General features: G+C 41.7%; 1 protein-coding gene across 1 annotated transcript in view; it reads right to left on the bottom strand.

Moving 5' to 3' along the window:
- Positions 1-17589, bottom strand: part of shank3a (SH3 and multiple ankyrin repeat domains 3a) — a 973942-nt gene that overhangs the window by 629840 nt on the left and 326513 nt on the right. The window contains exon 6 of the mRNA XM_072562789.1: positions 5207-5315. Within this exon, the coding sequence (XP_072418890.1) occupies positions 5207-5315 (109 nt within the window). The remainder of the gene's footprint in view (positions 1-5206; positions 5316-17589) is intronic.

Raw genomic sequence — 17589 nt, 5'->3', positions numbered from 1 at the left:
GAAGATTAAGATTCTAAACTTTGTACTGAGACCACCAAACCCTCATGTCAAGATAGCTGATGATTACCTGAGATAATATAGAATGTGTATGGGGTTTTCTAAGGGACAAAGCGTTGTGTGAGTGAGAGTGGGAAGAGGATGAGAAGGAGGGAGGGGCTGCGATTGAGGGAATGAGGGGGAGGAGCTGAGAGTGTGTGAGGGAAGGAGGGGAAACAGGTAAAGATGTGATGAGGGGTGGTGGAGGGTGGGTGAAACTGTGTGACAAAGATTCTCTAGCTGCCAACAACAATGCCATTGATTGTCAGATAGCCAAACAGCTTGGGCTGTGAACAAAACAGAGAGGAACTGGTTGTGACTCAGAAAGAAACTGGCAGATCTGCAGCAGCCAAAACTCCCTCACTCTCAGTTCTCTGCAGTAAGCCACTTTAAAAGTTAAAGAAAACCAGGTAACCTTTCCTTCAGCAGATGCTACAAGTTGTGATTGAGTTGGATAAGCCAGAGAGATTTATAATTGAAACAGTCAACGTGTGACTCTTGCAAACTTATGAAAGCAGTCAGAAATAGGAAAATCAAGGAGAAATCTTTGGCCCAGCCAGAACCAACTCAATAGATCTAGGGAATAAAATCTACCAAACTATCTTCCCAATTTCCCCTCCACCGTGTTTTTTTTTATCCCCTATTTATATTTGTCCGTCCATAAGTGCAGAAGGAGTTGTATATCAGGGTTTTAGAGTTGTAATTTGTAGAGATTACTTAATTTAGTTTAATTGTTTACCTGTTGCAAAACCCTAATTACATGTAATAAATGATGATTGTTGTTCAGTTCAGGAACCCAGTCTCGACTATCAACCTGGGTCTGAAAATCAGTTACTTGCAAATATTGCATATTTCTTTTCAAAAAACCTTTGCGACAACTCTTGGAATAGAGGGGCGTGGTACCCAGTGTGCTACCTCAGTGAGTCCTGGCAAGAGGTTTTAATATTGAGACAACAACCATCTTCTTTCAAGGGATATGGAGGATGGGCCAATTAATAGAAATAATATATTAGAATCTTCAGGTTCCTCTGCATTTATTTAGAACCTTTCACAATTTCAGAATACCTCAAAAGATCCCTAACCAGTGAAGTATTTTTGAAATGTAGTTTCTGATGAAATACAGGAAACAAATCATTCAATTTGCATATAGCAAGTTCCCACAGCCAACGATGACCAGATAATCTATATTGATGATGTTGACTAAGGGCTAAATAGTCACCAGAGACCAGAAAGACGGCCCAAACACACCTCCAAGGGCTCAGATATACCTTCCAGGTGAAGGAGTGCTTTATTTCACTTCTCACAATCTAGTCTACTACATTCGCTGTTCACAAGGTGGTCTCCTCTACACTGGGGAAACTGCATAGACTGGGTGATTCCTTCACAGAACACCTACCTGCCCAAAGAAAAGACCCTGAGCTTCCAGTTGCCTGCCACTTCTACACACCACGATGTTCCCTGGCCAACATCTCTGTCTCAGGCTTGCTGCAGTGCTCCAGCGAAGCTCAGCACAAGATGGAAGAATAGCATCTCATTTTACACTTGGGAACTCTACAGCCTTCTGGACTCAATATTGAGTTCAACTACTTTAGGGCTGGAGCTGTCCCATGTCCAAACACCAAACCCCACACACTAAGCCTTGCTATCACATAGTTGAGTGTGTGTTGCTGGAGAAGCACAGCAGGTCAGACAGCATCCAAGGAGTAGGTCAGGATGCTGCTAGACCTGCTGAGCTTTTCCAGCAATTTCTGTTTTTGCACCAAGAAGCACTTCCCTGGTGTACAGAGGTATGGGATATTTTAGATATATTTGCAAGGGTAAGATGATCTATCCACTTGTCAAATCTTCTCAAAGACTGCAACCCCAACAGTACCCCACTGTTTCAATAATCTGAACATCGACAACTTAGATTATTGTCTTTGATCTGGTGGATACGGTTTGATCCCACCATATCCATAACACATACATGAATGCGCAACTGCTAAGTCAGTGCAGATGCCTTAATGAGTGTGGGAATAACAGAAGGGAGGTTGAAACAAGAAACACATGATGATGAAGAAGAATAGTAGAACCAGCAGAATAGAATGGAGAGAGAATGACTGGAGGAAAGTAGGGAAGTGACAGAGAAAAATGATGGAGGATGGACAGGATAATAGTGATAATATTTAAAGAGGACAAGGATAGAATCAAAGAGGGGGAGAAAGAGAAGATAATGAAGAAGGAGAGCAGGTGTAAAAACTGAATTTTTGAAAGGGTCAAATCATCGTGTAATGATCTCAATAGAGGTCCTTTTCAAAAATCTGAAAACCAAGGCATTTATTTTTAAGAATGAAGCCATTGGGTTTATAGTTTTCTTTTAAAAGAAAGAATTTCACTTGGTATAGAACATGAATATAAATAATTGCACTCTATCTTAATTACTCAGTCACATTAAAATATTAAAAGTTCAATGAACACATATAGTCATAGAGTCATAGAGATGTACAGCATGGAAACAGACCTTTCAGTCCAACCCGTCCATGCTGACCACAATATCCCAACATAATCTAGTCCCACCTGTCAGCACCTGGCCCATATCCCTCCAAACCCTTCCTATTCATATACCCATCCAAATGCCTCTTAAATGTTGCATACGCACTAGCCTCCACTACTTCCTCTGGCAGCTCATTCCATACACGTACCACCCCTCTGTGTGAAAAAGTTGCCCCTAGGTCTCTTTTATATCTTTCCCCTCTCACCCTAAACCTATGCCCTCTAGTTCTGGACTCCCCAACCCCAGGGAAAAGACTTTGTCTATTTATCCTAAATATGCTCCTCATGATTTTGTAAACCTCTATAAGGTCACCCCTCAGCCTCCGACGCTCCAGGAAAAACAGCCCCAGCCTGTTCAGCCTCTCTCTATAGCTCAAATCCTCCAACCCTGGCAACATCCTTGTAAATCGTTTCTGAACCCTTTCAAGTTTCATAACATCTTTCTGATAGGAAGGAGACCAGAATTGCTCGCAATATTCCAACAGTGGCCTAACCAATGTCCTGTACAGCTGCAACATGACCTCCCAACTCCTGTACTCAATACTCTGTCCAAAAAAAGAAAGCAAACCAAACGCCTTCATCACTATCCTATCTACCTGCGACTCCACTTTCAAGGAGCTATGAACCTGCGCTCCAAGGTCTCTTTGTTCAGCGACACTCCCTCGGACCTTACCATTAAGTGTATAAGTCCTGCTAAGATTTGCTTTCCCAAGATACAGCACTTCACATTTATCTGAATTAAACTCCATCTGCCACTTCTCAGCCCATTGCCCCATCTGGTCCAGATCCTGTTGTAATCTGAGATAACCTTCTTCACTGTCCACTACACCTCCAATTTTGGTGTCATCTGCAAACTTACTAATTGTACCTCTTTTGCTCGCATCCAAATCATTTATGTAAATGACAAAAAGTAGAGGGCCCAGCACCGATCCTTGTGGCACTCCACTGGTCACAGGCCTCCAGTCTGAAAAACAACCCTCCACCACCACCCTCTGTCTTCTACCTTTGAGCCAGTTCTGTATCTAAATGGCTAATTTCCCCTGTATTCCGTGAGATCTAACCTTGCTAACCAGTCTCCAATGGGGAAACTTGTCGAACGCCTCACTGAAGTCCGTATAGATCACATCTACTGCTCTGCCCTCATCAATCCTCTTTGTTACTTCTTCAAAACACTCTATCAAGTTTGTGAGATATAATTTCCCATGTACAAAGCCATGTTGACTATCCCTAATCCTTTGACTATCCTTACCTTTCCAAATACATGTACATCCTGTCCCTCAGGATTGCCCACCATTGATGTCAGGCTCACTGACCTATAGTTCCTTGGCTTGTCCTTACCACCTTCTTAAACAGTGGCACCACATTAACTAACCTCCAGTCTTCTGGCATCTCATCTGTGACTATCGATGATACAAATATCTCAGCAAGAGGCCCAGCAATCACTTCTCTAGCTTCCCACAGAGTTCTCAGGTACACCTAATCAGGTCTTGGGGATTTATCCACCTTTATGAGTTTCAAGACATCCAGCACTTCCTCCTCTGTAATATGGACATTTTGCAACGTGTCACCATCTATTCACCTACATTCTCTATCTTCCATATCCTTTTCCACAATAAATACTGATGCAAAATACTCATTTAGTATCTCCACCATTTTCTGCAGCTCCACACAAAGGCTGCCTTGCTGGTCTTTGAGGGGCCCTATTCTCTGCCTAGTTACCCTTTTGTCCTTAATGTATTTATAAAAACCCTTTGGATTGTCCTTAATTCTATTTGTCAAAGCTATCTCACGTTCATTAAACAAAACTTTTTACCTCAACCTTTCTTCAAGTCCTATTGGATTTATATTGCCAATGACTCAAGTCAAGTATTTAACAGAAATTGAAAGATTAACAATTAGAATTGAGATTTTTTTGGGCCTCCTGCTTTCTCTTGGCAAGTTTATCCCTCCAAATCTCCTCTGTCCATCCCATCGCTATAGAATCCAAGTTCAAAACAGGTATCACTTCCTGTCTTATGTACACCTGGCTTGAGTCAGAGCTTTCTTCATTCTAACTGTCTTTAACTCTCGAGTCTTGCATCTTAAACTTTTTCTCTCTCTTCAGCTTGTCTATCCCCGAAGTTAAATTTTCTGCTAGTGGAGGCTTTCTTATCAATGTACCTACACCTATATAATCAGCATAAAAATTTCAATTGAATTCTGCTTGAAAGATGTTTCACCCCAGCAGCAAGCTTGTCCCAAACTAAAACCTAAAGCCCTGCTTGAGATCAAAACCACAATCACCATCTACCCCTTCCAGTAAGGAGCTTCTTGTAGCCCTTTTCCTTTTGTTGTCACCTGGGTAATTTGTACACATGGTCGGTTACTGGAAGCAAGATATTTTATTAGAATTAATCTTTCAAGAAATCTGGTTCTTAAAAGGAACTATCACACAAATATATTGAGTTTTCTTTCCAAGAGCATGTGTGCTATCACAATCATTTAATAATTTACAATTCTTTAACTACTGCAAGTTCTGTTTCATGGGATCCTTCTCTCAAACTTCTAATTCAAGTCTCTGCTAGTTTGTATTTGAATTAATAGATAGATAGATATTGCTAGCACATGGCCTAGTTTGAGTACAATAGAACTGTCATACCTCCTGTGTCTGGATCATGGAAGTTAGGGTCCAGGCCTTTATCCAACATCTTACTGATTTTCTCAGCATGACGATACTGGATGTATTCCATGAACTTCTTGAGATTTGCCTAGAAAAGGAAACAAATGGGAAACAGAAATTGAGGAATGATCTTGACAGATGTTTGATAAATCTCCGATACTGGCAGAAAACAGATTTCTCAAGGTGTTTTAATGTTACTGAATCTAGCTTCAGGAGACCAGTAATGAAAGAGAGTTCAAAAGCTGCTTTCAATCATCATGCCACTCCCCTCTAAGCATTGGCTCCAATCCCTGGTATGAACAAGGTTGATGAATTTATCACTCAGGCGAAGGAGAAAGGGAACCAAACGCACAAATTAGTGTGCCACCTCTTAAATTCCTACCTCAAACTTAACTGTGCAAACATCCTCTGGCAGTCCACCAGAGGTGAAGGCGTGCCTGGAACACCACAAAAAGAAGTCACCAGAGATATCATCAAATATACAGGCTTTGAGGAGGGAGATTTAAAACGGGACTGTGGGTTCACATGGCTTTTAGTCACATTTATATCCAAATAGCTGCCCACACCGGGGTTGTATGGACGACTCCAACTAACCCATGCTATACCTGTCTTGGGATCGAGAGTGTGGTCTCGACTCCGATCTGCAGTCTTCACTTTCTCCTATACCTGCCTTGGGCCTATTTGATGAAAAACTATAAAGGAGATATACTTTATATCCAACCCATGCTAAACCTGCTTTGGGATTGTGTGATGTGTCAATACAAAGACAGATTTTACTGTGAATCTAAACTATGCTATGTTTACAGTGGGTTGCGGAGAGAACACGATCTTGTATCAAACTCATGGTGTAGCTGCACTGATGGTTTTGATGGAACTACTCTGCTGTACCTACCTTGGAGAATTTATTGAATAAATAGTGTATAAGAAATTTAACTGTGTATTAATCCTTCATCTGATATTATGTGCCTGAGATTGAAAGCATTCCATTTCCAAATTTCTTCTCTTTGATCAGCACAAAAACTCAAAACCAAAATCACACATACTGAATAACCACTGTGTGCAGTGTCCCACAGTGAACCGTGCTTTTTCTATTTTATCTTAACTATCTGAGCCATTTCATGTTTCTTAACAAATATTCCTGCACATATGAATCCCTCATTCCCAGATTTTCAAGTGCAGTTTTAATCCATAAATAGAATTACCAACAGTCATCTCCAAAAGTTCAAAATGAGGAACAGCTAGGAGAAAATCCCTGGAGCTGCTTCGTGTCTTCAGTCTGTGATCTTATTCTCCCTCATGGAATGGGGCAACAGACTAGAAACAATTTGTCATAATTTCAATTCAGTTCTCAGAATCAGAACATTCTATCAAGATTTATATTTCATGCTGTGAAATCTCTGAAGTTATCAGAAGATCCCAGGCATAATGCCTAGTCTTTGCTCAGATTGTTGAGATTTTGACAGAGAGTAATAAACACTGAACCTGCAATTATTGCATGTATTCTCAACTAACTCCAATGCTCCCTTTTCTAATTTTCCACTCTTCATAAAATTCAGTGTATCAAAAGATTTTCCACCCACATCCTTTCTCCCACTAAGCCCTATTCATTTATCATCCCTTTCCTTGCTGACCCACGTGGGTTCTATTCCAGCTGTGCCTCAATTTTAAAACTAAGTTTAAATCCTTCTGTGCTGCCACGATGCCTCTCCCTATCACTGTAACATTCTCCAAGTGTTCAGCCCTCCAAAATCTGTATTTCTCTTACACTAACCTCTTTTCCAGGAGTTCCTGTACTCCATCATGAGCAGTCATTCTTTAGCTGCCAAGGCCCTGAAGTACATAAATCCATCCCTGAAGTGTTCCTTTTTACTCTCCCACATCCTTCCAGACATTTTGTTTTTATCATTGGAGGTTATCACTTGAAAGATTACTTCAATGTTTCTCTAAGACTACAATTTCGCTTTCAGCTCCTCCCAATGCTTCTCTTACTCAACACATCTGAACATAGAATATAGAACAGTACAGCATAGTACAGGCCCCTCCACCTAGACATTGTGCCAGCCTTTTAACCTATTTTAAAATCAGACTAACCAACATACCCTTCATTGTATTATCTTCTAAGTGCCTATCCAAGAGTTGCTTAAATTCCCCTAACGTATCTGACTCTACTACCACTGCTGGCAGTCCATTCACTGCATTCACCACTCCCTGCCTGCCTCTGATATCTCTCCTAAATCTTCCTCCAATTACCTTAAGATTATGCCCCCTCATGAGAAGACATTTCCGCCATGGGCAAAAGTCTCTGGTTATCCACTCTATCTATGCCTGTCAACATCTTGTACACTTCTACCATGTCACCTCTCATCCTTCTTTGCTCCAATGAGGAAAGCCCTAGCTGCCTCAACCTTTCTTCATAAGACATACTCTCCAGTCCAGGCAGCATCCTAGCAAATCCCCTCTGTACCCTCTCTGAAGCTTCCACACCTCTCCTATAATGAGGCAACCAGAACTGAACACAATATTCAAAGTGTGGTCCAATCAGGGCTCTATAGAGCTGCAGCATCCCCTCACAGCTCTTCAACACAATCCCCCTACTAATGAAAACCAGCACAACATACATGCTCTTAACAACCCTATCACAATGTGGGTGGCAACTTTGAGGGATCTATGGACATGAATCCCAAGATCCCTCTGTACCTCCACACTGCCCAGAATTCTGCCTTTCACCCTGTACTCTGCATTCAAATTTGACCTTCCAAAGTGATTCACTTCACACTATCTCCCACTTATTAGCCCAGTTCTGCATCCTGTCAATGTCTTTTTGCACTCCACATTATCCACAACTCCACCAATATTCTCAATCAGCCAGTTAATACCTTTTACTACCTCACACTATGGTGTGTTTGATAGTTCAGTGTAAAAGGAGCTTCATTTTGTCGCCAATTAATGATGTATCGGCCCTGGGAAGGTCCTATGAGATCGTATAGAGGGAGCTCTACTCTGCATCTGACTGAAAGCATTATTCCAAAGACTCGAAATGCTAACTCTGTTTCTCTCTCCGCTGATGCTGTCAGACCTGCTGTGATTCTCCAGCATTTTCCGTTTCTGTTCCAGAAAGTTTAACTCAAGGTCAAACTGTGTTTGTTTATGTGTAGCATGTGCACCTCAAAATTAACAACCAGGAGATTGATTGTTGGAATTGGGAGCCAGACAGCAGAACAGCTATATGTTCTGTGTATCAGCATAGAATTTTGCTGATAATGGTGAACTGGTCCAACATATGATGACAGTGAGAAAGTACAGCATCATTCCACTTATTAAAGATGGTTGCAGATAAGTTGAAGTGCACAGCATCAACAGAAAGGTAGAGTCTGTCCCTACGTTAGTGGATGAGATGTCACAAAGTGGTCACTGGCAAAGTAGAGTTTATCATTATGAAGTGCTTCGAGAGATTAGTAATGGCACACATCAACTCCAGCCTCCCTGATTGGCCTGATCCACTACAATTCACCTCCTGTCACAATAGGTCCACACAGACACCGTCTCCCTGGCCTTACACTTATCCCTGGAACACCTGGATAACAAGGACACCTACATCAGGCTCCTACTTATTGACTTTAGCTCTGCCTTCAACACCATAATTCCAACAAACTCATCTCCAATCTCTGAGACTGAGGACTCTGCTCCCCCCTCTGCATTTTGATCCACAACTTCCAGACCCACAGGCCACAATTAGTTAGGATAGGTGACAAAATCTCCTCCACAATAATCCTCAACACTAGTGCTCAGACCCTGACCCTCACAGCTGTGGCCAAATTCAGTCTGCAAGTTTGCTGATAACACCATTGCAGTGGGTCAGATCTCAAACAACAAGATGGAGTACAGGAAAGAGATAGACAGCTTGATGGCATGGGGTAAAGACAGCAATCTCTTCCTCAATGCCAGCAAAACAAAGGAGCTGGTCATTGACTTCAGGAAACAGAGTTGAGGCCATGTCCCTGTCAGCATCAATGGTGCTGAGGTGGAGATGGTTGAGAACTTCAAGATGCTTGGAGTAAACATAACCAACAATGTCTCCTGGTCCATCTACACAATGCTACAGTCAAGAAAGCACACCAACATCTCTACTTCCTCAGGAGGCCAAGGAAATTCAGCTTGACTCTTACCAATTTTTACAGCTACACCACAGAAAGCATCCTTTCCAGACGTATCACAGCTTGATATGGCAACTACACTGGCCAAGACGGCAAGAAATTATTGAGTTGTGAACGCAGCCCAGTCTATTACACAAACCAGCCTTCCTTCTATTGACTCTGTTTACACTTTCCACTGCCTCAGGAAAGCAGCCAATATAATCAAAGAACCTCCCTCCCCCCCCAGTTATACTCCCATCCACCCTCCAATGTTTGAAAACATGTACCCAACAGAATCAAGAACAGCTTCTTTCCTGCTGTTTTCAGACTTATGAATGGACTTCTCATATAATAAAGTTGATCCTTCTCCGCGCCTTCTCTGTAGCTATAACACCATATTCTGCATTCAGTTGTATTACCCTAATGTACTTATGAAGGTATGATTTGTGTGGTCAGCATACAAAACAATACTTTTCACTGTATCTCAGTACATGTGACAATAATAAATCAAATCAAACTAAACTCAATAATGGACCAAGCCTGGGTTCAGAAGGTACAGAAACTGTTTTCTTAACATTTCAGCATGATCACAAATCTTCATATTACACATGCATACATGGGTGCCACATGTAAATGCTTACAGAGCAACTCTGTTCAAATTATTTGTCCCTCACATACTGATGCAACAAGAAACTTCAGACCCTTCAAATGGCCTGGGAATGTAGAGCAAAAGAGATAAATGATTGTTTCATAATTGCTTATTTGAAAGTCATGGTAATTAAATTTGAAGCTTGGGTGAAATCCATAGAGTGATTGAGAAGTCACTTCACTTGTGTGACTGATAATTCACCCAAACCAATATATATAGTGTGTCTCTTCTAAGATAGTATAGTAGTTGATAAGTATTGATAATATTCTGTGATGCTGAATTTACCAATGGTTCTGACCTAAAAGATACTGTCAAAATAAACATCCATTAAGCTCTAGCATTAGAGACAAAAACACAATGTCTGCCCTTTTATCCATAAAGGTTTTCTACAATTAACAGTCCCTGCCCACGTGCCGATGAACCTGCAACTCTTTTAAGTTTAGCCTGTAGTATGTAACATTCAGAACTCAATGCCAGGCAATTACTATCTCTAACAAGAGGGAATATAAACACCTCTCTAGTAAACATGTAGGTAATTCAAAACCAGAGAACTGTTTTAAACCCTGCCCACCCACCCATCTGCATGACAATGTAGGTAAAAACAATGACTGCAGACGCTGGAAAGCAAATACTGGATTAATGGTGCTGGAAGAGCACAGCAGTTCAGGCAGCATCCAACGAGCAGCGAAATCGACGTTTCGGGCAAAAGCCCTTCATCAGGCATGACAATGTAGCCTGCTCTGCTATCCTTCACATGACTACAGTGGTTAGTATCCCTCATTTCTTCCTTGGTTTGATTAATCTTTTGCAGAACAATGAATGTTCACAATGCATGCTTCTTCTGTGTCTTTTGCCCATCTGAAATTGTGCCCTGCACACCCAAGTCTATATTGTTAATATACATCCAGAAAAGCAGTGATGATAATACATATATATCCTTGGTGAACACAACAATATATATTCCTCCATATGAAAAACAGCCATTCAGCTCTACATTGTATTCTGTTACTCAGCCAACATCATATTCATGCCACCTTTGCCCTCAGCTTAGTTCACCTTAATAGCTTGGCAGGTGCCCAGAAATTAAAAATGTGTTGCTGGAAAAGCGCAGCAGGTCAGGCAGCATCAAAGGAGCAGGAGAATCGAAGTTTCGGGCATACGCCCTTCTTCAGGTGCCCAGAGATCCTGGCGTTGCTCTCCTTGGAGAAGGAATAAAAAAGAGGAGATCGGATAGACGTTTTCAAGGTTGTAAAGGACCTGGATAGGGTAGGTCGGGACAAACTGTTCCCATCAACAGAAGGGCAGTGTACTTTTGATTTGGTGAAACAATCCATGGATATAAAGTAAATGACAAAAGAACCAAGGTGAAAAAACAAAGATATCTTTCTGCAGCAAACGGATATGATCTAGAACCTATTGCCTGGGTATGATGGGTACAGATTCAATCATGGCTTTCAAAAGGAATTTAGATCATTGCCTAAACAGAAAACATTTCAGGACTACAGGGAAATGGCAGGGAATGGGACAAGGTGAATTGCTCCAGCCTAGAACCAATATATTTTTAACAATCAAAACTCAACTTAATCAAAAGCAGTGTAGCAAGATTCCACCACAGTTTGACAAACTTGTGATACTGTGTGTCAATGATGTAGAACAGTCCACCAACACAGAGTATGAGCATGCCAACACTGTGTCAATGTGTACCAACAGTATACAGCAGTGTCTTCACACTGTATGTCAGGGTGCCAATGTTGTGCCAACGTGATCCAAACCTGAGCTATATGCCAATATGCACTCTATGGGCAATTAATTCCTATATTTATTTTCATTTGAAGTCTTCTAAAAGTCTAAAGCTTTAAATTGTTGCATTCCGTTCAATGTTAAGTGCGTGCATACTGGGTTGTACTTATGATAATGCAATGTTATGTGGTCATGAGTAACCAAGGAAGCGGTCAGGTGTGGCAAAACCCCTTAACATCCCTCGCGATGAGAATGCACATTTCAACACCCAAGGTACTTCACAGGAGTATATCAGACAAAAATTGACAATTCGCGACATAAAGAATTAAGTTACAGGAGAGGACATAAAAACAGTTGGAAAGATAAAAGGGATGAAATCAGCTTATGCTGGCAGATTGAATTAGCAGGCCTGCATTTCACTGCACCAGATCTGCTTTGTCGTTTCAGTCAACAAGAATAAAAAGGGCAAGGTGTGGAAGAGGCAACTAATTCACTATGAGACTGCTTGGCACTGTTGATAAGGGCTTATGTCGAAACGTTGATTCTCCTGCTCCTCAGATGCTGCCTGACCTGCTGTGCTTTTCAAGAGCTATACTTTTCTACTGTTGATAAAGGGCAATTTCACCCTTTGGAAGTAGTAAAGAAATAAAACAGCAGGGAAGGAGGAAGTGAGTGGATAAAGATAAAGTAAGAGGGACAAGAAAATGGAAGAGTAGGAAGGAAAACTGAAAGTAAGGAGGTACATAGAGAGTGAGAAGAGAGAACAGGGAGAAATAATGCAGGAAAAGATGGAACAAGTAGGGACAGACATAATAAGGATTGTTAAAGAAAATGGGCATAGAGAACAGCAGACTGCATAAAATTCCAAATTTTATAGTATTATAAAGAAATTTTCTAACAATCCATTTAACTCTCATTCTGTACCAGAAAAAGTCTCACAATGCTGGTCTCAATCATGAAAACCTCTTAACCTTAGATGCTATGTTCTCACATTTGCTTTCATAACTGTAACCCCTCAACCCTTGTACCATTTCAGCAAAGTTTTTAAAACATTATCTCTTTATTTTCCTTTATTTGTGGATTGTGGACCAAAATGGGAAAGGGATACTGCTATAAACCAAGTAAAATGTGAAAAGAGATTTACTGTAATTCATTCCAAGTTACATTTATGGTGTTTACCTATTTAAGCAATGGGTTGCTGGACACATCAGCATCAGGTGTGTGTGTTGGTTGATTTTTCATCAGCATGATGACAATTTGACTGGCTCCTGGGCAGGGGGACAGCCTGGGTGTGAACAATGCAGCAAACAAATATTTTCAGAGTCTAAAAGGAAAACAGCCTCTCTCTTTTTGCAGAGTAGGCACAAAGAATTGGAAGATAACTAGCAATCCTCACTCACCCTTTGTCTCAGCTGCTGCCTCAAACAGAGAGACTGAAAGATTAGTGTGCCAACCAGCCTGTGTCTTCAGTAAATGACTTGGGGGATTTGGAACAAATTTGGAACAAAGATGATCAGAGATCACAAGAATATCAAAATAGCAAAAGGACGCCTCATTGAACATTGTGGACTGAAACTATTCAACTGTGCTACCCTAATGTGTTTTTCATCACCTATAACACCATTTTTTTTTTGTTTGTCTATGCCTGTCTGCATGTACTGGGTATCTAGGTGTTTAAGAGAAGTGGGCGGCACGGTGGCACAGTGGTTAGCACTGCTGCCTCACAGTGTCAGAGCCCTGGGTTCAGTTCCCGCCTCAGGCGACTGACTGTGTGGAGTTTGCACGTTCTCCCCGTATCTGCGTGGGTTTCCTCTGGGTGCTCCGGTTTCCTCCCACAGTCCAAAGATGTGCAGGTCAGGTGAATTGGCCATGCTAAATTCCCCGTAGTGTTAGGTAAGGGGTAAATGTAGGGGAATGGGTGGGCTGCGCTTCGGCAGGTCGGTGTGGACTTGTTGGGCCGAAGTGCCTGTTTCCACACTGTAAGTCTAATCTAATCTAAGTAGAGGTTGATTAGCTCAGTTGGCTGGATAGCAGCTTGTTGAAATAGTGTGATACCAATAGTGTGGGTTCAATTTTCGCACCAGCTGAAGTTACCATGAAGGACTTCTCTTCGCAATATCTCACGTCACATGAGCATGGTGACCCTCAGGTTCAACCACCACCAGTCATCTCTCTTTCATAAGAAATCAGCCCACTGGTCTGATAAGACTATAGTGACTTTACCTTAAAGCTTACATTAGAGAGGTATAAATTGATCATTCAAATTTTGTTTGCCTGTCATTAGAATTGACTTACTTGTAATAAATAGCAGTTTCTTGTTAAGTGCAGAAATCTGATTAATATCTTCTGTTAACAGAAATTGTCAGGCAGGAGTATTGGTGACTTGAAGTAATTTAATTAAATCTTTAACTTTGTATTAACTCTGGAAGTAATAAGGCTCAAATATCAGCATATTTTCTCAGGTGGATTATGACAATATTATATACTGTTTTATTGCTTTTACATCTTATAACAAAATGACCAAACGATACATGACTACAGCCTGCTGAACGTTTTATGCAAATTTTAAATTACTAGATCACAAAATGGCAGCAGAGGAATGAAGCTATCAAATTTACCTTCCTTAATCAATCCAAATACATGTTAAATTGTTATTATTGTATCTTAATTTATGCCAGGGGTTTTGATGCCACTACTCTATTGGGAAGATTTCTCCACAATTTGCAACGAATTCATTGTCAGCCTCACTTTCTCAAAATCCAAGTCCTCCTTGCCCCAAAATACAGAGCTTCAAAGTTCCACAATTTCAGAATCCTGAAACCCCAAAGTCCCACTAACCCAGAGAGTCTTAATTTCACAATCCCAGAGAAAGTCCCAATCAATCATTTTCCGAAAACTACCCTCACCTAAAAGTGGTTTTCTACCCCATGTTCTACTATAACACAGGGACAAAAACTTCTTTAATGAGCATCGCATTCGAGGGAGGATTTGAATTGACTCATTTTCTTCCTCGAATCTCTATAGCAACATATTGAAAGAAGCCCTTTTAACTCACAGGAAGTCAAAATAAACCCTTTAAAGGTCTTAAGCCCTTTAAAGGTCAGCTTGATTGAAAAAGTTGGATCATTGAGAAAGATACTCTTTCCCAAATGCCAAACCCTCCAAGCCCAGGTAAACGATAAAACAGTTTTCCCAAAAGATAAAGTTTGGCCCAATTCTTGGCTCTTATATCCCAGTTATCCTGCATTGGATAAGGATTACAAGTTATTGACTAACACAAAATGTATGGTACCTTACTGTTAATCTTAGTCACGTGCTGCTTTTGCGTCCGCTGCTCTATCTCCTCTGGAGTTACCTTCCTGCCTAATACTGATCCCATCCTTGCTGTAGCTTTCTTCAACCTCATGAACAGCTCAGCGCACACAAGCTGCTTTCATTCGAGCCGCCTTTACTTTGAAGCACTCCAGGCTCAGTGGGACTTCAGTCACAAATGGCTCGTTCTCCCCAGTCAGTGACAGCCTTTTCTCACACTTACCCGTCACACAGTCAAGCTCACCCCACGCCCCTCGAGACCCAGGCATCAATCCAGTCACTCACTAATCAGCAGCACCAACATACACACACACACATACAAAGCTATCAAACAAGCCTTGTTTTGCTAGCTTACTTGTTTATCAAACACAGGGACAGTGACTCTCTCTACTAGTCCAGCACAGTGTACGTGACAACAGAATGGAAACTGCATTGCTCTGAATCAAACGCTGTTGGATTTGTGTTGGGAAATGCTGCTATTAATAAGAGATTGGCTGAGCCAATGGAACTAGAAAAAGAGTGGATTGCTATAAACTCATCACATAAAACTGTGAACTCTAAGGACCAAGCAGTGAACGGCAGCAGGATATTGTCAGATGTAAGTACTGAGATGTAAGTGCAATACGCTTACATTGCCAGCATGCCTCAAAAGGATGTGGGGCACAGTTCTTGCTTCGGAAATTGTGATCTTTGTTATGTGTTTTCCTTTTCCCCTCCGTTCCCTGCAAGTCCTTTCAGCTCCTTAAATGAAATGGTGTCTAAATGGGAGGAGTTTGGCAGAGGCGGGTGGAGAGCAATAGTTTTGGCTTATTTTTGTCCTTCTTCTCTGAAGGCGTACACTCTCGCTGAGACACAGTTTCACAGGCGCTCTTACTTCAGCACTTCACTGGCAATTCTTAAGGTGTGAACATAAAGAGAGGTGTCTAGCTCAATAACCTCCAACCAGATGCAGTTCCAGTAGCATGATCAAGATGGAGAGTCACAAGAACCAAAATGCATTTACTCTTGGAGCTCAATCAGAATAATTTAAGCCAGTTGTTCTAATTTCTTCCACCCCTTTCAATCATTCATTCTGGATGAAGTCAGACAGCACAAAACACAACAGAAAATCAAGTATTCCCTTCAAAGTGATTCAGCTGTTTACTTTCATTTGTTATGGATTGTGGACTTCACTGGCTGTGCCCACATTTAAGGCCTTCCCAATAGTTCTTGACAAACTGGGTAGTGAGCACCTTCTCAAACTGCTGCAGTCCATGTCCACAAAGCAGGGAGGTCCAGGACTTTGATCCATTAACAATGAAGGAACTGCAAATTATTTCTGAGTCAGGGTGGTGAGAGGTTTGAAGAGGAACTTGCAGGTAGTGGTGTTCCCATACATCTGCTGCCCTGGTCCTTCTAGATGGTAGAGGTCATGGGTTTAGGTGGTGCTGTCGAAGGGGTCTTGCTGAATTTTTGCAGTGCACCCTATAGATGCTGCATCACTGTCCCTGTGTGTCAGGGGTGCACAAAGTTAATTATTGGCGAATGTGATGCTTTGCCCTGATGGTGTCAGGCTGTCTTTGTGGCCACAAGTGGACAGACCTCAGGGAGTCCGGAAGTATATAACTCACTGCAAGATTCCTTGGCTCTGACCGATCTTGTAGCCACAGTATTTATATGCATAGCACAGTTCAGGTTATGCTCAATGTTAACCCCAGAATGTGAAAGTGGGGAAGTCAGTGATGTGAAATCACAAAGTTAATAGGCAATAGCTAGATTCTCGCTTGTCGGACATGGCCATTACCACTTGTGTGGTGTGAATTATACTCACACTTGCCATCCAACGCTGGATGTTGTCTGGCTCTTGCTTTTCCAGCACCACTCTCATCTAAACTCTTGATGCATTCTGGCATGGACTACATCAGTACGTGAGAAGTCACTAATGATGTTGGACATTGTACAGTCATCAGCAAATGTTTTGATGGGAGCGGGGGGAATTCATTGAGATAGCAGCTGAAATTGGTTGGGCGTAGGACACTACCCTGAGGAACTCCTTCAGAAATGTCCTGGAGCTGAGATGACTGACCTCCAACAACCACAACCATCGTCCTTTGTGATAGGTGGATTATTTTCCTCCTGATTCCCATTGACTCTAGTTTTGACAAGGCTTCTGAATGCCAAACTTGATCAAATGCAGCTTTGATGTTAAGAGCAATCACTCTTCCCTCCATTCAGGAGTCCAGCTCTTTTATCCATGTTTCAACTAAGGGTGTGATGGGTCCAGGAACTGACTGGCCCTGGCAGAACCCAAACTGAATGTCAATGAGTCAGTTACTGCTGAGCAAGTGCTGCTTGCACTAGTTATATTGTCAGAGCCTCTTCTGAACAGACACCAAGATCAGAAGAAATGTCACTCTCTTTGTCACATTCCCTGCTTAGCCAATAATTAGTCTTTCTGGCCTCACAAGGAAATTATGTACCAACCCCCCCCCCCCCCCCCCACCAAGCCATTTCTCTAACAAAATGTTCCCAATTGCTTGGGAGTGTTC

The sequence above is a fragment of the Chiloscyllium punctatum genome, chromosome 44 (assembly GCF_047496795.1).
Source record: "Chiloscyllium punctatum isolate Juve2018m chromosome 44, sChiPun1.3, whole genome shotgun sequence".
Lineage (NCBI taxonomy): Eukaryota > Metazoa > Chordata > Chondrichthyes > Orectolobiformes > Hemiscylliidae > Chiloscyllium > Chiloscyllium punctatum.
This window is presented reverse-complemented; position numbering and strand designations above follow the sequence as displayed.